The sequence below is a fragment of the Panthera leo genome, chromosome E3 (genome assembly GCF_018350215.1).
Source record: "Panthera leo isolate Ple1 chromosome E3, P.leo_Ple1_pat1.1, whole genome shotgun sequence".
In the NCBI taxonomy this organism is placed as follows: Eukaryota; Metazoa; Chordata; class Mammalia; order Carnivora; family Felidae; genus Panthera; species Panthera leo.
The window spans coordinates 10397174-10418807 of NC_056694.1; the positions used below are offsets into that span (position 1 = coordinate 10397174).

The 21634-nt window shown below is 51.4% G+C and overlaps 1 protein-coding gene across 1 annotated transcript; it reads right to left on the reverse strand.

The window, feature by feature from the left end:
- Window positions 1–285: 285 nt before the first annotated feature.
- On the reverse strand, window positions 286–19927 carry RFC2 (replication factor C subunit 2). The gene is made up of 11 exons (XM_042922298.1): window positions 19796–19927; window positions 16322–16391; window positions 13821–13862; window positions 13419–13525; window positions 8482–8583; window positions 7282–7382; window positions 5899–6056; window positions 5548–5613; window positions 4184–4264; window positions 2559–2672; window positions 286–679 (listed from the first exon to the last, which is right to left on the reverse strand). The coding sequence occupies exons 1-11, from the start codon at window positions 19900–19902 to the stop codon at window positions 569–571; spliced, it is 1059 nt and encodes a 352-aa protein (XP_042778232.1). The 5' UTR covers window positions 19903–19927; the 3' UTR covers window positions 286–568.
- Between the last annotated feature and the right edge of the window lie 1707 nt (window positions 19928–21634).

The window sequence follows — 21634 nt, forward strand, 5'->3', positions numbered from 1 at the left end:
GGTCTCTTCCTAAATCACCTTTTCTACTTGCAGGGTGCTAGGGGCAGAGACAGGAAGCCGGTTTTCCTCCTGGCCTTGTGTTGCCCCCTTACTGCTGATAAAACTGTTTTTTTTTTAATGTTTATTTATTTTGAGAGAGAGAGCACGAGCAGGGGAGGGGGACAGAGAAAGAGAGAGAATCCAAAGCAGGCTGTGCCGTCAGCACAGAGCCCGACGCGGGGCTTGATCTCATGAACCTTGAGATCATGACCTGAGCCGAGATCAAGAGTTGGACGCTCAACCCAGTGAGTCACCCAGGTGCCCCTGGACAGCTTTTTTATTAGCTGAAATGCCACACGTGCCCAGATCGGGTGCCATGCCCCGGAGGTTCTCTGGGGCCTTTCCATCCTGTCACCACATCTGTGAGTCTGAGGCTGAGCGCAAACTATCGTGGAAGCCGCATGAAGGTGAAGGCCACGACTGTGTGAGAGGAAGGTGCGTCCCCATGCTGATCTAAGGCAGCATTTTGTCCAAATCAGAAGGCGCTGACTACTGGGTCTCACGGACGGATGAGGAGGACTCTTGTCCCCTAACTGGCCACCGGGGCCATTGTCTTCTGACACAGCCTGGCCAGGAGCCCTGCCATCTGCAGAAGGGAGTTCACACCTTCTGCAATTTTCATGTGAGTGTATCCAATTTCCTGAAAAACAAAGCAAACGTAAATCTGGTTAATACATGAGGGAGCACTTTAGGTTTTATTTTTAACTCGAACTAATAGTTTACTTAAACTCGATGCAATGAACTCACACTCCAGCTGGGAAATAAACTCTAAGTCGTAACAGGTTACGTTTAAAGCTCGGTTTATTTTTTTCTAAGAGGATGTTGAGATATTTCCTTGTAAGATATTTTTTTTTTTTAACTAAAAAAATATTTTTTAAATGTTTATTTACTCTTGAAGGAGAGAGATAGAACGTGAACAGGGGAGGGGCAGAGACACAGGGAGACACAGAATCCAAAGCAGGCTCCAGGCTCTGAGCTATCAGCACAGAGCCCGACGTGGGGCTCGAACTCACGATCTGTGAGATCATGACCTGAGTGACGTTGGTTGCCCAACTGACTGAGCCACCCAGGCGCCCCTGTAAGATACTCTTAAAGAGAAAAAAAAAACAAAACAAACCAGGCTTGGAGAAAATATTACAATATTTGTAAAACACATACCTGATAAAGGACTTGCAGCCAGAATATAGAAGTAACTCTCAAAGCTCAAGAACAAGAAAACCACCCAGCTGAACTTTGCTTTGCTAAGGACTGTGGGAGGCAAATCAACACATGGGAGAGAGCTCGACATCCTCGGTCACCGGGAAATGCACATAAAGCTACGACCAGATACTACTACGCGTCTGTTAGAATGGCTTTAAAAAAAAAAATCGACCGAAAAAAAAATCAACCAAACATTCCGAGTGCCGGCCAGGCCGTGGATCATGTGGAACCCTCCCGCTGCTGGCAGAAATGCAAAATACCACAGCCGCTTCGGAAATCGGCTTGGCAGTTTCTTGACAAGTTCGACACACCTTCCCGTTACAGCCAGCAACCTCACCTCCTGGGAAGTGACCCCAGAGAAGTAAAAACTTATGTTCACATTCACACACATTCACGCACACAAATGTTTACGGTGGCCTTATGTGGAGTCCCCATGACCCAGACAGCCAAACGTCCTCCGACTGGCGAACACGCAAACGTGCTTCATCCGTACCGTGGAACGCACTCGGCAGTAAAAGGAAGGACCCACCACGACAGCGTGAACAAATCCTAAATGCGTTAAGCAAAGTAGAAGAAGCCAGACTCAAAGGCTCCCCAAAAACAAAACAACAAAAAGATTTAAAAAAAAAAAGATACATAGGTAAAGCAGGGAGGGGCATGGGTGGTTTAGTCGGTTGAGTGTCTGACTCAGGTCATGATCCCAGGGTCATGGGATCGAGTCCCGCATTGGGCTCTGCAATGAGTGTGGAGCCTACCTGGGATTCTCTCTCTCTTTTTCCCCGTCTGCTCTCTCCCTGCTCACTCTCTTCCTTAAAAAAAAAAAAAAAAAAAAAAAAAAGGCTCCCTTCTACTTGATTTCGTTTATAGGACATTCTGGAAAATTCTGTCCCTGCAAACAGAAAGCAGATCAATGGCTTCTGGATGCTGGGGGAGGAGCTGACTACAGAGGGGCACATATCTTTGGGGAACGGGGAATCATAAAGCTATGGCGTTTATGAGACTGGGCACTTTTGTCAACAGAAGGCACCCAAGAGGTTGATTGTACTCTATGTAAACTGTACCTCAATTAACCCGACCTTAAGGGTAAACGAACAAATCAATCGCAAATGAAGAGCCACCCTAAGGAACCCAAGGTCGCTGACAGGCGGGACAGGCTTCAACCATCTCCCGGCCCCCGGTCGATGAGCCGCCGGCCTCTGCTGTGGTCAAGACACTCGCCACGTGCCTTCCAGGGGCCAGGCCCGTGAGCAAAACGAAGAGCCCACGACGTGGCCCGCATTCCCTGGGGGAGAGGGGGGCATCGCTGTACTCTCACTGACCTTGATGAACTCCAGTTTCAAGTATTCTGCCATCTGGAAGGTTTTACACACTCGAAAAATGTTGCCAATGATGTCTTCCGGTGAATAGCCAAGATGCCACAGGTGAGCGAGAATCTAAACAGGAAGAGACGAGGTGGTGACAAGGGTACTGGGGCGGGGGGACGACAAGAAGTTGAAGCCACACCAGTCTTGGGTCCGTCACACTGCAGGGAGTGGACGGATCATCTTGGGCAACGCAGCGATCCAGGGGAACGGCCGGTGGGCAGACCCTCCAGGTCGCCTGGGGGGTCATGAGTTTCCCAACAAGCAGAGAGAATATCACAAATGTTTTATTGTTTATTTATTTACAGTAGGCTCCATGCCCATGTGGGGCCTGAACTCGGCACCCTAAGATTAAGAGTCGCACGCTCTATCCACGGAGCCAGGCAGGCGCCCCAACATCACAAACGTTTGGAAAAGCATTGCACGGTCTACTACAACGGCCACGTAGTATTTTTATCCAAGGCTCCGAAAAAGCCGTATGAATCATCCCAGCGAGTCCTGGGGGAAGAGGCAGAACCGTCTGTCTGCTGTGCCCTCCGGAGCTGCAGGTCACAAGGCGCTCCCCCTGCAAGCCGAGCCTCGAACAAACCCCCACTGGAGCCGAGTTCTCTCCACCTCCTGCCCTCGCGACCCCAGGCCCCAGTTCCAACCCCACCCGGCCCACCCAGACTGCGGGGTCCGGGTTCAGCTGTTTTCTTTGGTGGCATCCTGGGACGGACGCAGGGGGTAAGGAAGCTGAGTGTTCATAAATCTGAAGGCTGCCTTTATAAAGGCTGTGTGTTGGGGTCTCTGCCCAGGTCTCCCCTTCGGGTTTGCGTTACGTCTGGCCCCTAAACCCAGTCCACCTCTGGCCTAGTTTGCTGGCAGCCGGGTGTGGGGGACCTCCCAGAATCGGGTCAATGGACTGCAATCGTACCACTGCCGCCCTGGTGGACCTGAGGGCCACCGGCACCCTGAAGATGCCCCCTGGGATCTGCACTTGGGACTGGACTCCATAATGAGTCTAGAAGTCCCCGGTCCTGCCTCTCCTGGACGACCAGGGGCCACTGGGTCCCAGTGAGCCATCCCCACACTCCTCAGGCAGGGCCAGAGGATGAGGTCTCCCTCCGCAGACAGATGGGGTCACTGACACGTAAGGAGTTGGGCTGGTCTTGGGTCAACAAAGTCCCCTCGTGGGGGATGTAATTATAGTACAAGTGTGTGTGATTCTGAATCGCAGATTGAGTGCTTGTCAGCGGTGGGATTTAGAGCGAGAAATTCAGTCTCCCGCAATCAGTTTTCCCCTCTGACGCGTACCCAATTCCTAGCCTTGTTCTAAGAATTACGTGGAGGGGGCGCCTGGGTGGCTCAGTCGGTTAAGCATCTGCCTTCAGCTCAGGTCATCATCTCCCGGTTTGTGGGTTCAAGCCCCATTTTGGGTGAGCAGGAGGCCCCCTTCAGGTGAGCCCCGCTTTTCTCTCTCTCTGCCTCTCATCACTCACACCCTCTCTCAAAAAAAAAAAAGAATTCAGTGGAACGACGCTTGTGAAGTCCCTAGCACAGAGAGGCTCCCCCCGTGTCAGGGACGCAGGCGCGAGGCCAACCTTGTACGCTTCGTCGATGTTGGCGTTCACACAGTGCTGGATCATCTCCTTCACCAGCAAGGGGTGGGGCTCGTCGCAGACCTGAGCAAACCGGAAAGGAAGGCCTGTCAGGGGCTGAGGGGGCCCATCCGGGGAGGAGCCCCGACAGACCAACTGGGGGGCCACTGGTATAAGCAACCTCTCAGCTGGCTTTCCTCCTTGAATTCTCCGGCAAACACGACCAGGTTTGGCAACGTCCCTCTCACCACCAGATGAGTCACCAGACAGAATATGGTGTTCCCCTCCCCAGTGAGGAAGAGCTTCTGACACGTCGTTACAGATTCCCCAGGCACAAGCTGAGTCAACAGGGGCTGACGGAATCTTCTGTCTTATTGGAAGCCATCAGCCACACACCTTAGGTCACGAGGTCCCGGGAGGGCCTGCCCGGAACCGCTCAGAATCCACTTAAGAACCGGGAGTTCTCGTGGGCCGACCTCCTACCTGGAATAGGAACCGGATTCCCCGGAGAGGGTCCCTCACTCCAGAGCCTGCAGGTGGTGCGGGGGTGTCACTGAGCCTGGGGCCGCCCCCCTGCCCCTGCCTCTGCCTCCACTGGCCTGCAGACCCCACTCCACCCTCCAGCTCAGGATCCACATGTACAACTTCCAATGAAAAGCCTTCTGCCCTCCGCCGCCCTGGGATTTGTCTTCCCAGCTCAGTTAACTTCCCTCAGAAACCCTCCAGCCCTGGAACGTCTGCTCCCAGATGACCTGGGGCCTGAACTACCTAGAGGAGACTAAGCAAGTTCCCAGAGTGTCCTCGAAAACACATTCGCCACCAGGGGCTAAACAGGCTTTCAACGCGGCTCGAACTTGCTAAGGTCTGAATACATGGGGAGCTCTACCCAGCCTTTACCCCCAAATAAGATGGAAGCTGGTCTCCAGCACGCAGACCCCGAGTTGTCAGGATGCACTAGCCAGTTTTCAAAAGTATTCCTGGGAGGAAAACCCTTTGCCAATGTGGGAGAGCGGGAATCTTTGTCCCTGGGCTGGGTGGGTGCAGAAGGGGGGGGGGGGGGCAGGGGCTCAGCGTTCGCCCTCCAGCAGTGGGACCATGTGATCTCGGGGCGCGCGCGGCGGAAGCCTGCGTCCTCGGCCACCAGATGCTGAGAACCTCTGCGAGCAGGGCCACATGAGGGCCCTCGGGGTGACCCTGGGGGTGGGTGAGCGACCAAGGCCACCTCCCCACGTGCGGGGGCGCGCCCGACACCCTCCGGAGTCTGCGCGGGGCGAGCACACGGGGACACCCGGAGCAGGGGCCCCAGCACAGCCGGCGGTGGCAACACCGAGGTGCAGGACCCCCGGGGGCCCCACCGGCTCCTGTACCTTGAACACGTTCTCGCTGTTGATGAAGCCGAATCCCGAGAAAGTCGACTGCAAGTTGTTGAGCGCCTGTGGAGGAACAAGTGCACGTGGAGGGAGATTTGCGGTCCTGCCCCTCCCCCTCCCGGGCTCCTCCCCCTACCCTCCCAGGCTCCTCCCACCACCCCCTCACCCTGCGTGGGAGCAGTACCCCCCCCCACCACAGGTCTGCCCTCCATCAGCCCCAGGCCCCGATGGGATGGCGTGTGGGGTTTCCCTGCCCCGGGGCTGTGCCCCGTCTGCATAGCGGCCACTCCCTGCTTCCCCCTGGGACCTGGGGCACGCACCTTCCCCCTGGGACCAGGCGACACGCACCTGCCTCATGTCTCCCTGGGCGGTGAAGATAATGGCTTCCAGGCCGTCGTCTGTGTACTGCACCTTCTCCTGCTCCAGCACGGTCATCAGCCGGGCCAGGACCTGGGCGTCGCTCAGCTTTGTGTAGCGCAGGACTGCGCAGCGGGACTGAATGGGCTCTGAAGGGACAGGAGGGTGAGGCTGTCCCCAGAGGGCGGCCTGGTGGCACTGTGCGTGCATCAGCATCAGCCACGCCGGCACCGCGCTCCCTCCCCCCAGCCTGTGCTCTCTCCGCCGAAATGAGGGCCAAGTTTCAAAGGATCAACCAAGAAGCGGCAACAGGAGAGGCCTCTCCCCAGCACTGCCCCAGGCAGCTTCCAGAAGGGGAAAAAGACCCTCCAGGATAGAGACACCCACATGCCACAGCCTGCTGGTGAGTCAGTGCTGGGTGTCACCACCCAGCCAGTCCAGGGTGAGCACGGTACATCTTGTGGTTTCTGTAAGGGCTCCACAGGAGATTCTGACCACAGCCAGGGCAGAGAACCGCTAGACAGACAGATGCAGAATTCCAGAAGCTGCCCCTCACCCTAGATTTAGACTATGACAGCAGCTTCTCTACGATCCCCAAGCCCCATTCAGGTCTCCCTGTCTGTCCTGTGCTCACACACGCCTTCAAGGAATGCACTCCTGTGAGTTTTTATGTGCATTAAAAAATCCTGGGAGTCCTAAGAGTCAGTCCATTTCAACTTCTCTGGAACCAGGAAGCTTCATAACATAACCTTAATTACGTATTTGGCTTATCAGCACCGATAAGAAGAACAATTAGTTCCGATGAGTTGGCATTTAAAAGCAATCAGTAGGGGCGGTTTGGTCGGGCTGAGTGTGGACTCTTGATTTGTGAGTGAGGAAGCAGACAGACCTCGAGGAGGGCCGGCCAGGCGCCCGGTCAGAGCGGACTGACGGGTAAGCTTCCACAGAGGGGGCAGTTCCTGGTAATGACAAAGCCCCACGTGCAGACTGAGACCGTGCCAAGCGCTCAGAGCCAGCAGAAAGTGCAGGAGCACGTCTGGAGCAAGGCAGGGACCGTGGCGCTACGTACAGATCAAAGTGTCGTGTGTGCCTGCGATGGTGCAAGAGTCACATGGGCCTGGGATTCCAGTCCCAGCTCCTCCGCCTGCTGTGTGACTTTGGGCAAATGACCCGACCTCTCTGAGCTCCAGTGTTCTCACCTCTAATGCGGAGCTGATAATACCTTCACATAGAATTACAGAAGATTAAATGCAAAAGCTGATTCTGTAGTGCTCAGCCCACGGCAGGCAATCAAAAAGCCCCTGCTGTTCTGTTGCTAAAGAGCCAACGTGAGCGCCACGTGTGGACCCCATGCCACGCAGAGCTGACCCTCACCTATGATTTTATCCGAAGCGTTACAAGCAAGAGCGAAGCGAGTCGTTTTGGAGTAGATTTCCATGGTTCTCCTCAAGGCTTGCTGGGCTCCATCGGTCATACTGAGAAGGAAAACACAGGGGCAGCTCTCCACTGGGACCCAGGGCCCACTGGACACAAAACCCTCCCTAGAGACCCTGGGAGCCCTGATCTCCAGACTGAGCACGCTCAGCTTTTCTCCGGGATCCGCGCGGGTCTCACACAGGCAGGGAGGTGAGACACTCACCGCTATGGGACCTTAGGCAAACTACCTGAGCCGGGGCGGGGAAGGGCAAAATGGGGTGAAGGGGAGAGGGAAACACAGCCTTGCAGTTACGGAACGAGTAAGTCACAGGTATTGAAGGTACAGCACAGGCACGTCTGGACGGCTTAGTCGGTTAAGTATCCGACTCTTGATTTCTGCTCAGGTCACGATCTCACGATTGGTTAGATTGAGCCCTGAGTCGGGCTCTGCGCGGACGGTGAGGAGCCTCCTTGAGATTCTCTCTCTCCCTCTCTCTGCCCCTCCCCTGCTCTCTTTTTCTCAAAATAAATAAACGTGAAAAAAATTTTCAAAGGCACCGCATAGGGAAACATAGTGATATAACAGTGTCGCACAATGACAGACGATAGCCACACTTGTGATGGGCACAGCGTAACGTATAGATGTTGAATCCCTATGTTGTGCACCTGAAACTAATGTAACACTGTGTCAACTACACCCGGAATCTTTTTTAAATAAATAATAAATACATAAATAAATAAATAAAACGCACTAGGGGGGGAAATCCTACGTAAGCCTCAAAGTCACCTATAAGGAGATAATGATATGACCCACCTCAGAGGGTTAGGACGATTAAATACCACTGAACTGGATGCTTGAAAATGGTTAAAATGGTAAACTTTATGTGTATTTCACCACAATGAAAAAAATGCATCATTTAAATTATTCACGTAAGTGATGTTGGAACCAACACATTAACTGACTTATGTCTTAGATGAATGTTTGTAATAAAGATAAGGTTCAAGGCTCAGGCCACTACAAAATCGCTTTCTGAAGATGCGATAAGCCAATCTGCCCCAAAAGTGCAAAGGTGAGAGTTTTCCCTCCCAACTTCATATTAAATCCAACAGGGGACTGACAAGTCAAGGTCAATGTCTATACTTGGCAAAGCACTCTACCTGTCTGCTTCATCGAGGATCATGATCTTGTGCCGCCCCTTGGGGAGGGTGACTTTCTGCTGGGCAAACATTTTGATTTTGTTCCTCACGACGTCAATGCCCCTGAAACAACAAGGCAGAACGGTACCGTCACCTTCTGAGACAAGTCCAAGTGCCTTCATAGGGACTTCCAACCCTCGGAACGCCACCATGGAAACGACTTTCGTTTCTAGGGTTTTGGGGCAATTCGAACTTTTTATAAGGATCAACAGTTCGTTACTTTTATTCTTTCTTGGAGGTCTCCCAAAAACCAAATTTACTTCTTTTGCTGGGATGAAACTCATTTTATCTTGCAATTACCCTAGGAGTCCAACGGACCCTTTTATAATCTGGGGTCCATCATGGGTCTAAGCGACCTTATTCTTTTTTTTTTTTTTTAATTTTTTTTTTAAATGTTTATTTATTTTTGAGACAGAGAGAGACAGAGCATGAGCAGGGAAGGGGCAGAGAGAGAGGGAGACACAGAATCGGAAACAGGCTCCAGGCTCTGAGCTGTCAGCACAGAGCCTGATGTGGGGCTTGAACTCACGAACTGTGAGATCATGACCTGAGCCGAAGTCGGACGCTTAACCGACTGAGCCACCCAGGCACCCCTAAGCGACCTTATTCTTGAAACTCTGTATCTTCAGACTAACTGGCAGTGTCATCATCCTAGTAACTATTTCATCGTTACTTATCAATTATTCCCAATGACGCTAAAAAGGGGATTGTCTTAAGAAAACGCAAGGCTGCTGCACTCGCCTACACGGGTGCCATTGGTCAGTCGTGTGGAAAATAGTCACTACCGCCCTACCCTCCAGTGTTTTGTGTCCCTAGGGGCACTGCACTCCCTTTCCAGAAGGTACAAAAGAAGTTCAAATACGCCCTCTTTGTTGTTTTTAAAGCATTCATCGACCGCAGCTGAAAATTCAAAACGCTTCCTTTTCCACCTACAACGTCAACGAGAAAACAGATGACAGGAGGGCATTCCATATTATCAGATAAATCAGAAAATGACCACAGAGAGACAACGAACAGCACCCAGACGCTAATGAGGACGGTGAGGCTGACCACAGTCAGACCACCCCACGATGCCAGCATCGTTGGTGAATTTTCTCAAACTTCAGCATCAAGGAATGCACAGTGTAGTTCCGAGGACAAAAAATACAATATATTTCCATCCAGTTAGTCACTCGACAGGAAGGACTTCATTCCCCGGGATCTTGTGACAAGAACCTGACCATCCCGGTTTGCTTAAAGGTCACGTGACAGTCTTCTCTCATCTCCTATGATGTGTGCCCACCAGCATGTACGGGGTAGTTTACGGGGGTCAAGAGCTGAAGGTAGGCGGTGTATACGAAGGGGACCGGAAGGAAACAGATGGAAAAAAAAAACAATCCTTGTACTGATTGTTCAAATTGGTGTTAATAAATCTAAAGTTGGAACTATTTTATAATTATGGGCCATTTTCTCAAGATGATAAGCCACCAGAGTTTTCAAAAGTAGTGAGTCTGACGAATCAAGTGTGAGTAGAACAGGAAGTGACAATAGGCTAGAACCTACTTGTATCTGACATCCGGACTCGGTATTTACAAAATGGATCAATCCCAGGGCCATTTGCGACAACGGATGAGCGGTTAGTCATATTTGAAGGGCATTGCCTGTTTCAGGGATGTATGGATCTTCGAAACCAGCAAAGTATAGGGGCGCCTGGGTGGTTCAGTCAGTTAAGCGTCCAACTTCAGTTCAGGTCATGATCTCACGGTCTGTGAGTTCGAGCTCTCTGCTGTCAGTGCAAAACCCGCTTCAAATCCTGTCTCCCTCTCTCTCTGCCCCTCCCCCAGTCATGCTCACACTTGCTCTCTCTCTATCAAAATAAATAAATAAACATTTACCAAAAAAAAGACCCACAGGAAAATATTAAAGAGCTGAGAACCAGGGCGCCTGGGTGGCTCAGTCGGTTGGGCGGCCGACTTCAGCTCAGGTCATGATCTCGCGGTCTGTGAGTTCGAGCCCCGTGTCGGGCTCTGTGCTGACAGCTCAGAACCTGGAGCCTGTTTCAGATTCTGTGTCTCCCTCTCTCTGACCCTCCCCCGTTCATACTTTGTCTCTCTCTGTCTCAAAAATAAATAAACGTTAAAAAAAAAAAAAAAAATTAGGGGCGCCTGGGTGGCTCAGTCGGTTAAGCATCCGACTTCGGCTCAGGTCATGATCTCACGGTCCGTGAGTTCGAGCCCCGTGTCGAGCTCTGTGCTGACAGCTCAGAACCTGGAGCCTGTTTCAGATTCTGTGTCTCCCTCTCTCTGACCCTCCCCGTTCATGCTTTGTCTCTGTCTCAAAAATAAATAAATGCTAAAAAAAAAAAAAATTAGGGGCGCCTGCGTGGCTCAGTCGGTTAAGCGTCCGACTTTGGCTCAGGTCATGATCTCACAGTTTGTGAGTTCAAGCCCCGCGTCGGGCTCTGTGCTGACAGCTCAGAGCCTGGAGCCTGCTTCAGATTCTGTGTCTCCCTGTCTCTCTGACCCTCCCCCATTCATGCTCTGTCTCTCTCTGTCTCAAAAATAAATAAAACATTAAAAAAAATTTTTTTTTTAATTAAAAAAATAAAATTAAAAAAATAAATAAAGAGCTGAGAACCATGCCTCAAGGAATCACCAAAGACAGACATTTTTATTCAACGGTTCCTCATTTCATAATCCTCTACTATTTTTATCTAAAGAGTAAACAGCACAGGGGACGCCTGAGTGGCTCAGTCGGTTAAGCTTCCGACTTCGGCTCAGGTTGTGATCTCGCAGTTCGTGGGTTCGAGCCCTGCGTCGGGCCCTGTGCTGACAGCTCGGAGCCGGGAGCCTGCTTCGGATTCTGTGTCTCCCTCTCTCTGCCCCTCCCCCACTCACACGCTGTCTCTCCGTGTCTCAAAAATAAATAAACTTAAAGAAAAGAGCAAACAGCACCTCACACCCATCAGGATGACTACCACCACCAACGAAAACAGAAAATAACAAGCGTTGGTGAAGATGTCGGGGAACAGGGCGCTGTTGATAGGAGTGCAAAGTGGCACAGCCACCGTGGAAAAACAGTGTGGCGGCTCCTACAAAATCTAAACTGAGTGGCCGAAAATCATCCAGCGAGTCCATTTCTGAGCATATATCCAAAATAACTGAGGCAGGGTCTCAAAGAGCTGTTGGTACACCCATGTTCACAGCGGCCACAAGATGGAAGCGATGCAGGGGGCCGAACCAGAGGAAAGGATAAGCAAAATGTGGCGGTCCGTCCTCGCAGGGGGATACTACTCGGTGGTAAAAAGGAAGGGCATTCTGACACCTGTTCTAACACGGAAGAGCCCCGAGGGCATGATGCCGAGCGACACAGGCCCGTTAGGAAGAGACAAACGCTAGAGGATTCCACCTCCGAGAGGTCCCTAGAGGAGTCAAAGTCGTCGAAACAGAAGGTAGAAACGTGGCTGCCCAGGGCTGGGGGAGAAGGAAATGGACAGTCGTTGTTGAACGGATATCCACTCTCGGTTCTGCAGGGAACCGAGTTCTGGGGATGGCTGCACAACAGCGTGAACGTACTTAACGCTGCTGAACTGTGCTCTTGGAAATTCTGAAGATGGGGGGCGTCCAGCTGGCTCAGGCGGTAAAGCGTGTGATTCTCGATCTGGGGGTTGTGACTTCAAGCCCCACGTGGAGTGTGGAGATGACTTAGAAAGATAAAATAAAATCTTAAAAACAATTTTTTAAGATGACACATTTTACGGTTATGTGTATTTTACCACAAAAATTAAAAATAATTTTTAGGGGCGCCTGGGTGGCTCAGTCGGTCAAGCGTCCAACTTCAGCCCAGGTCATGATCTCTTGGTTCGTGAGTTCGTGCCCTGCACCGGGCTCTGTGCTGTCAGTGAAGAGCCCACTTTGGATCCTCTGTCCCTCTCTCTCTACACCATTTCCTGACTCACTCTCTTTCTCAAAAATAAACAAACATTAGGGGCACCTGGGTGGCTCAGTTGGTTAAGCGTCTGACTTTGGCTCAAGTCATGATCTCACAGTCCGTGAGTTCGAGCCCCACGTCAGGCTCTGTGCTGACAGCTCAGAGCCTGAAGCCTCCTTTGGATTCTGTGTCTCCCTCTCTCTGCCCCTCCTCCGCTTGTGCTCTGTCGCTCTCAAAATAATAAGCATAATATAAGTAAATAATAAGAAAATAAATAATAAAAATAAATAATAAGAAAATAAATAATAAGAAAATAACTTCTAAAACTTTCACTAAAAAAAGGGGCACCTGGATGGCTCCATTGGTTAAGTGTCCAACTTTGGCTCAGGTCATGATCTCGTGGTTCGTGGGCTCGAGCCCCACGTCGGGCTCTGTGCTGACAGCTCAAAGCCCAGAGCCTGCTTCAGATTCTGTGTCTCTCTATCTCTCTCTCTTCTCCTCTCCCACTTGTGCTCTATCTCTGTCTCTCAAAAATAAACACTAAAAACATTTAAAAAAAACAAAACTTTCATTAAAAAAAACCACAAAGTGGCAGTGCCTGGGTGGTTCAGTCAGTTGGGTGTCCGACTTCAGCTCAGGTCATGATCTCATGAGTTCGAGCCCTGCATCAAGCCCTCTGCTGTCAGTGTGGAGCCTGCTTTGGATCCTCTGTCCGCCCCCCCCCCCCCCCCGCCCCTCCCCTGCTCGTACTCTCCCTCTTTCTCAAAAATAAAAACATAAAAAAAAAAGTACACGAGCAGTTCAAGTGCTTATGATGCCACGTCTACAGGCTAGACTCTCATTCTTGTTCACGGGGGAGGATCAAAGGAAAACACAGAGCTGGCGAGACAAACTCCAGGTACAACACAGAACTGCAGAAAGGCGGTTTCTATGGCAACTCAACCTCAAACACTCGTCACCCTTCAGGGGGTCCTAACTCCCAGGTGTACCTGTCGTTTGAGGCGTTGAGCTCCAAGACGGCGTCCTTGAATGCTGGGCCCAGCAGGGCGCGTGCCAAACACAGGATGCTTGTAGTTTTGCCCGTTCCTGGGGGGCCCTAGGAGGGGATCGAGGGGGCTTCAGGCCGACAGAATGAACTCGCCTCAGCTCTCGAGTTACTGTTCCCCACTGTTGCGCTCGCCTCCCCCTCAAACCCCCACCCCAAATCAATACGGCCACCAACCCACAGGCCTCCTGACCACCTGGAGCGGAACGCTTCCCTGCCAAGAGGAAGGGCCAGGGCTTCGGTGGCCATGGGCCTCTCTGACCAGGAAGCTCTGCGCACTTAGGCTCTTGGAGGGAAAGTGAGACTCTAAGACGTCCAACAGGGAGGGCCGGGACCAGGTACTTACAGCGATGATAATATTGGGCACGTTCCCTTCTCTTGCAAAGACCTGAAGAAAGAACTGTGCATCAGAATGGACTCATCTGCAGACCTGAGGCACCAAGCGTCCGCAGCCACACAGGCCCGTGGACTAGCACGGCCACCAGTTTCTCCACGCGGATGCCCCACGGAGCTCTCACCTCTGCATATTCCGAACCGAAGTCCTCATTCCCCCTCACACCTGAAACCCCACTCAGGCTTCCCCTTGTGTGGACTGTCAATCCTATTGCCCATGCCGGGAACCGGGAGGTCATGGCTATCCTGGACTGGGCCTCCCCTACACCCCCTGCCCCACATAGTGCCTCAATTATAGAGGCCTGGCCATCCTTTTTCCTTTATCTCAAGTCCATTTCCTTCTCTTCAGCCACACTGCCACTTCCTTTGTCTATGACCTCTCTCCTGGATCGCTTTTAACTGGCTGCTAACTGGTCTTTAATCCCGCCCCACTCCCATGCATTTTCCCTACTGCAACCACAACCAATTTCCCAATTTTCTAGAATGCACATCTATTAAAACCTTTGCACCTGACTGATGCCCTTGAAGGACTCCTTAACACCCTCCCTATGAAGCCCAAACTCTTCCACAGGGCTCATGAGGCCGTGCTCACCTCACCGGCTCATTTCTCATACCTCCCCATACACACGCTCTACAGCCTTGTTACCCTGTGGGCTCCAAGGACCAGCAGCATCGGCATCCTCCGGGAGCCTGTCAGAAATGCAGATTCCCAAAAAAAAAAAAAAAAAAAAAAAAAAAAAAAAAAAAAAAAAAGAAATGCAGATTCCCTGGCCCCACTCCAGACCTACTGGATCAGATCTGCATTGCTACCAATTCCTACACCCATTAATTAATTAATTGTAGGCAATTCCTACACCCATTAATGTCTGGAAAGCACTGTTCTGTGTGTTCCACTCAGATGGCATCCCCGCCCCTCCCCCAGAGCAAGCTAGGCCCTCTCACCTCTGGGCCTTTGCACATGCCATTCCTGCTGCCTTCCCTAGCTCCGCCGCCCCCCCCCCCCCCCCCCCCCCCGCTCCCCATGTCTGGCTAACTCTCGCTTACCTATCTTTGCCGTCCCTTGTTCCATTTGAGAATTAAGATACTGTGAAGAGGTTTATTCCCTGATTGATTCCACAGCAGCCTGTACCTCCTCTGGCAGACTGCTCATCACAGTACCTGTTGATTTCAGCCCCTGTGAGACTAAATCCCACACGGGCAGGGGTCATGTCTATTTTGTCGACCCTTCTATCAACAGCTCCTAACACTGGACCATATCTGGCCCATGAAAGATACTCAAATATCTGTAAAATGAGCAAAGGTGTAAAAGAAATAAATATCTCGGTAGCTGTTGAAGTCTAAGTCCCAGTTACTGCAGAGATTGTCTCTGTCAGGTCTCAAACGGCTGGGCTTCTAGATTCCGCCTGAAGACCTCTAGAACTAGGATTTCAAAGCTTGCTCTGCGGTGAACATTTCTGCTTGTTCCTATTCCTGTCGTCCTGAAGCCGGCTGTCCTGTCACTTAGTCCCTCTAGGAAGGGGTTGGCAAACTACTGTAAAGAGGTGTTGGGGGGAGGTGGGGGCCATCCAGCCTAAGGCCTGTTTTTATAAGCCCCCTAGCTAAGAACAGTTTCTACATGTTTAAAGGATTGTTTTAAAAAATTAAGAATATTGGGGTGCCTGGGTGGCTCAGCCGGTTAAGCATCTGACTCTTGATCTCGGCTCAGGTCATGATCTCACAGCTCGTGGGATCGAGCCCCACGTCAGGCTCTGTGCTGACAGCAAAGAGCTTGCTTGGGATTCTCTTTCTCTGCCCCTCCCCCACTTGCACGCATGCTCTCTCTCTCTCTCAAAATGAATAAACACTAAAAAAATTTTAGGGGAGCCTGGGTGGCTCAGTCAGTTAAGCATCTGACTTCGGCTCAGGTCATGATCTCACAGCTTGTGAGTTCAGCCCCGCGTCGGGCTCTGTGCTGACAGCTCACAGCCTGGAACCTGCTTCGGATTCTGTGTCTCTGTCTCTCTGCCCCTCCCCCACTTGCACACTCTCTGTCTCTCTCTCTCTCTGGAAAATAAACATTAAAAATGAAAAAAAAATTTTAAATAAAAAATAACAAACAAAAAATTTAAAAATTAAAAATTAAGAATATTGGACAAAGACCTTACATGGTTTGCAAAGCCCAAGCTATCGACTAGTAGGTCTTTACAGAAAAAGTTTGCCATCCCTGCTCTAGAACAACACAGAACAAGTCAGAGAAACCCCCTCCAATTAGCCAGCCCTTTAAACATGTCAAGTTATCCACTATGGCTTCTAGTCTTCTCCAGACTGTCTCTCCATCCCTTAATTCTTCTGGCTTCCAGGCCCGCCCCGCCCCTCACTATCTCCGCCGTCTTCCTGCAAATGCCTTGAGCTTGTCAAAGCCACAAGAATGTGACTTAAGATCAGCTCAAAAACAAAACAAAAAAAATTACTCACCTCCAGCCTGCTCACAGTGTCTTCATTGCCGACAATTTCACTCAACTTCACTGGCCTGTATTTTTCAACCCTGTTTTTAAGAAAACACATAAAAGATCTTGACAGGGCTATTTTCAGAAGGTCCAAAAGAAAGCACTAGAGGGTAATCCCGAGAGCCCTGTCAGAAGGCTACACAGGGGCGCCTGGGTGGCTCAGTCGGTTAAGCGGCCGACTTCGGCTCAGGTCACGATCTCGCGGTCCGTGAGTTCGAGCCTCGTGTCGGGCTCTGTGCTGACAGCTCAGAGCCTGCAGCCTGTTTCAGATTCTGTGTCTCCCTCTCTCTGACCCTCCCCTGTTCACGCTCTGTCTCTCCCTGTCTCAAAAATAAAATGTTAAAAAAAAAAAAAAAAAAGAAGGCTACATACATTCAATTTAAATATAGGAAATGCTGCAGGTTTTAAATTTCAAGAGGCATCTCAGTGCCATTTGAAAGGTTAAGCGCCTAAGAATTGTGCGCCGAAGGCTTCAAACCCTCCGCAGCAGAGGAACACCTGTTGTTGCTGGAGAAGGGCCAGCGCGGGCCATCTGGAACAACGTGACACTGTGCAGCGCCACAGTCGGCCCGTCACAACAGAGTCTCAGAACATGAGGCGCCGACACCTGATCTGACGGACCCGGGCGCAACCAAGCCCCCTTCTCGTCCCTCACCTGCCACTTTCTGCAGACTTGTGCCAGGTGCACCGCAGGGCTGGCCAGACAGACTCCACAGGCCGGCCCTGTGATCCTGTGTGGACAGGCTAGTGGCTTACTCAGAGCCATGCTTCTCTCCTTTTAAATTAGTAAGCAAGCTAGGTCACAAGAAGATGACCTTCTCGAGCTCTGAGAACAGAAGTGGGAGTGGATTTGCAATGATGTGACCATTAGTACTTCCTCTGCCCTTTATTTTTTTTTTATTTAATTTTTTTTGTTAACATTTATTTATTTTTGAGACAGAGAGAGACAGAGCATGAACAGGGGACAGGGGAGGGGCAGAGAGAGAGGGAGACACAGAATCGGAAACAGGCTTCAGGCTCCGAGCTGTCAGCACAGAGCCCGACGCGGGGCTCGAACTCACGGACCGTGAGATCATGACCTGAGCTGAAGTCGGACGCTTAACCGACTGAGCCACCCAGGCGCCCCCCTCTGCCCTTTATTATACTCTCTGATTTACCCTCGGCCGGCATCCCCTCCAGAAGCAGCCTCATGCAAAGAAGCTTGTCTGACACACAGTACAGTCAATAAAGAGCTCTTCTCCAAGACCAGCCGTTGGAGCATGCTTGTTCCAACTCATTTCTTGTTCCTACTCAGCCCTTTCCAGGTGGCAAGCACTGTGCAAGGAGTTCAAGATCTTTTATTTTTTTTTCAGTTATTTATTTATTTTGAGGGAGAGAAAGCGGTGTGTGCGTGGGGCAGGGGCAGAGAGAGAGAATCCCAAGCAGGCCCCACGCTGTCAGTGCAGAGCCCAACTAGGGGCCTGATCTCACGACTGAGCCACCCTGGTGTCCCAGGAGTTTGAGATGTTAAGGGCCGCAAAGTGGAAGGTATAGCAACGAGCGAGACATTGTTCTTGCTCTAAAGGCCTTTCCTATTAGCAAGCATACAGAGCTTAACAAATCCTACTACGGTGCTAAACTGGTTATATAAACCAAGGGTTGGGATACCTGGGTGGCTCAGTCGATTGAGCGTCTGACTTTAGCTCAGATCATGATCTCGAGGTTCGTGAGTTCAAGCCCTGCATCAGGCTCGCTGCTGTCAGCACAGAGCCCCCTTCAGATCCTCTGTCCCCCTCTCTCTCTGCCCTTCCCCTGCTTGCGCTCTCTCAAAAATAAGTAAAACATTAAAAAAAAAAAAAATACAAGGGCTGTGGAAGCCCAGAGGAAGGGAATCACCACCGAGGAATGTAGGTGCTGGAATTTAAGCTAGACTTTGAACAAGGCAAACATGTTCCTCCTTCAGGGCCTTCAGAGGGGCTCCCCCTGCCTGAAAGCTTTCTCCACATTGCCACATGGCTTACTCCCTGAATTCCAGCCTTTGCTGAAATAGCTCATCAAAGGCCTTCCCTGACCACCAGACCCACTTACCCCATGCCACCTGTCATCAGCAAATATACATGTCTACTTGTCGATTCTCTATTCTTTCCCTATCCAGTGGAAGCTCATGACAGTCGTGTGTTTTGTATAATGAAGTAAGCATCTAGTGTTGTGCATAAAAAATGTAACTTAAGCCACATATGTAATTTTACACTTTCTAGCAACCACCTTAAAAAAGGTAAAAAGGGGCACCCGGGTGGCTCAGTTGGTTTGGCATGTGACTCCATTTCAGCTCAGGTCGTGGTCCTAGGGTCATGGGATGGAGCCCTGTGTTGAGCCCTGCATTGGGCACCGTGCTGAGTGGAGCCCGCTTGGGATTCCTTCTCTCTCTAACTCTGCCCCTCTCCCCCACACTACCTCTGTCTCGATTTCAAAAAAAATTTTTTTTAAAGATAAAAAGAAAACGGGTAAAGTTAATTCTACTAGTAATTTATTGAACCTAGGGGCTGTGCTGACAGCTCGGAGCCTGGAGCCTGCTTTGGATTCTGTGTCTCCCTCTCTCTTCCCCTTACGTACTTGTGCTCTGTCTCTCTCAAAAATAAACATTAAAAAAATTTTTTAAATAATTTATTGGACCTAATATATCCGAAAGAGTATTATTTCAACATGTAGTCAATGTAACAATTACTAATGGGATTTTTTTAAATACTAAGTCCTGGAAATCCAGTGTATTTTGTACACTTAGAGCCCATCTCAATTGGGACTAGCCTCATTTCCAGTGCACTCCATAGACTCAAGTGGCTAGCGGCTGGGGGACTGGACAGTGCCGCTGTGGATAGCCCAGTGGGCTGTACTGCACTCCATTTAGGTGCCTGCTATGGTCAAGAGGGGTGGTCTGGAAGGATGGGCACACACACAGGCGAGAGAGTAAAGCCATTACCACGCGCATAGGGAGTGGGACCGGAGCGGATCATCCGTACCACACCTGTGCCCGTGAGGTGGCTTCCCATGTCACCAGCTCCTCTTAGCTACCCAGGATGCACCTTGTGCACGCAACCCCGAGTTCCGAATCTGCAACCAACGCTTCCCGACATCAGAGTCGCCCCAGGCACAGCGCCGGGTGCTGAGTGGGTGGTCACAGGAGGCGGCTATTAACACACTCTGTGATCACAGGTCTCGGTTCTGACCGAGGACACCCCCCCCCCCCCAGACCTCAGACCGGCCACTCTTGAGCTAGGTGGGGTGAACGAAGCGCATCCCTCGCCCTCTCCAAATACTAATGTACTCGACGCCGTCCCGGGACCTCCTGCTCCGCTAAGGAGCCCCTGGAACATGCTCCAGCCCCTGGATTCCCCACGGGACGCGGCCCGCCCACTCGCCCACCCACACGTCCAGAGCACCCATCATTTATGGCCTAGGTCCTCACCACGGCAGCTCGTAGTGGCTCGCGCTGCCCGCGGTCTTGCCGGAGGCGGGGGCAGGGTCCTGGGCCCCCAACTCTCCTGCGCCACCGCCGCTCTCCCGCACCTCCATTCTCCCGCCGCCTCTTCCCGCGCCCGAAGCCCCGCCCTGTGACGCCATCACGCAAGCCCCGCCCCGAGCACTCGGGGGACGCCGGTCGCCGGCGGAAGACTTGGGCCCAACCCCTTTTGCGCCTGCGCAGAGAGCACCAGCGAGACCGAGGGTAGCGGGGGTGTCGGTTGCTAGAGGCCGCGGTTGCTAAGGGAGGCCTGGCGTCCAGCCCGCTAGTGAGAGGAAGGCGAGACCCGACCGCATCGACTTCCGAGAAGGCAGGTCGCTCCAGGAAGGGACGTTCGGCTGTTTTCGTCTTTGTGTGATTGGTCTGGGAGGCCCTGTCAGCGTGGCTGGCCTGGAGCGGCGGCGCGCGGGCAGGCCTGGGGGGTGGGAGCATCCCGCCGCCGCCTAGACGTGGGTTTGACGGCGGACACGCATAGGGACTGAACGTCTGGGCGGTGTCATCTGGGACCTGACTGTGCCCAGCTGTCCGGATCGCTCAGGTGTCCCGGTGGAAACGCTAGCTCCCATGGAGTGCGCTCCTGCGCCCTGGAACTTGGCGCTTGCGGTCGGGGAGTTTTCCCAGTGTTGCACGGTGGAAATAACCCCCGTTTTGCAGAGGCGGCAACTGCCCCTCTGTAGGATGTGGCTCAATTTCATTCCGGAAAAACTAGGTACTCCATATTCATGAGTGCTTTGAGCATTGTTTTGGGCTCGTTTTCTGCCTACTGAACTAATCTTTCCCCGCCTAGCCCAAATGTCATAATAAGGGTGCATAATAAACAAAAATAATGTACAAGGACCGTCATTTACTATGCTCTTACTAAACCCTGTAGTGTACCCTACTATACTATATCCGAGGTGGATACTCCTAAATATCCACAGAAACAGGCTTGAGAATGATTGAAATATTTGTCCGATGCCATTGAGGTTGCAGGTGGTGGCCCCAGCATTCATTCCCCATCGTGCTGCCAAAGCAATTCATATAAAGTTCTGTTGTATTGCACTTAGCATACCACTGCATTCCAACTTGGGGAGAAAAATTGGCTTTCATGTCCACACTGAAGATAAGAATCGGGACCCATTTATCTCTCTCCCTAGTGCCTAGCCCAAGACCTGGCACAGTGTGAATGTTCAATTTGAGTGTGTTTAATGAACCGTGAGGATCCACGTTTCCAGAACAGTTTGGTCAGCCGTGAGGAACTGGGCTGCTCTCACCAGAGAACTGATCAAAACCCTATGGCTCTTTCCCTTCCATCACCAACTCAAATCTCTATATATTACAGGTAGAAGACCTTGTTTTCCAGGTGATGGATTTGTCATTCAAATAAACACGGGCTCCCAAATCTATATCGCAAGGGATCGTGTTCTATTTTTTGTCCTTGCCTTTCAGTTTTCTTTCCCCAATTGCAGGAATGTATTGGGGAAGACAGGATTGGTGTTGTGTTCCTTTTTCATGTGTAAATTCTCTGCTTCATCTTTCCTACCTGAGTGGTCAGCTCCTGGAGGACGAGGTGCCTGCCCCCTGACTCCTGGTGCCTTCTCTTTCGCCTAGTAGACCGATGTGGAGTTCAGGTCTGCTAATTGTTCATTCGAGTTCTGCAGCCAGGCTAGCAAGTTGGAAGCAGTGGGCATAATCTACAGTTGCGTCCCGCGAGGTGGGTGAGAACACGTGATTTCTCATTCTGTTGAAGTTATTGCCAGTTGGGCAGGGACCTCAAATGACTCCCGATTCTGAAGCATGATGGTA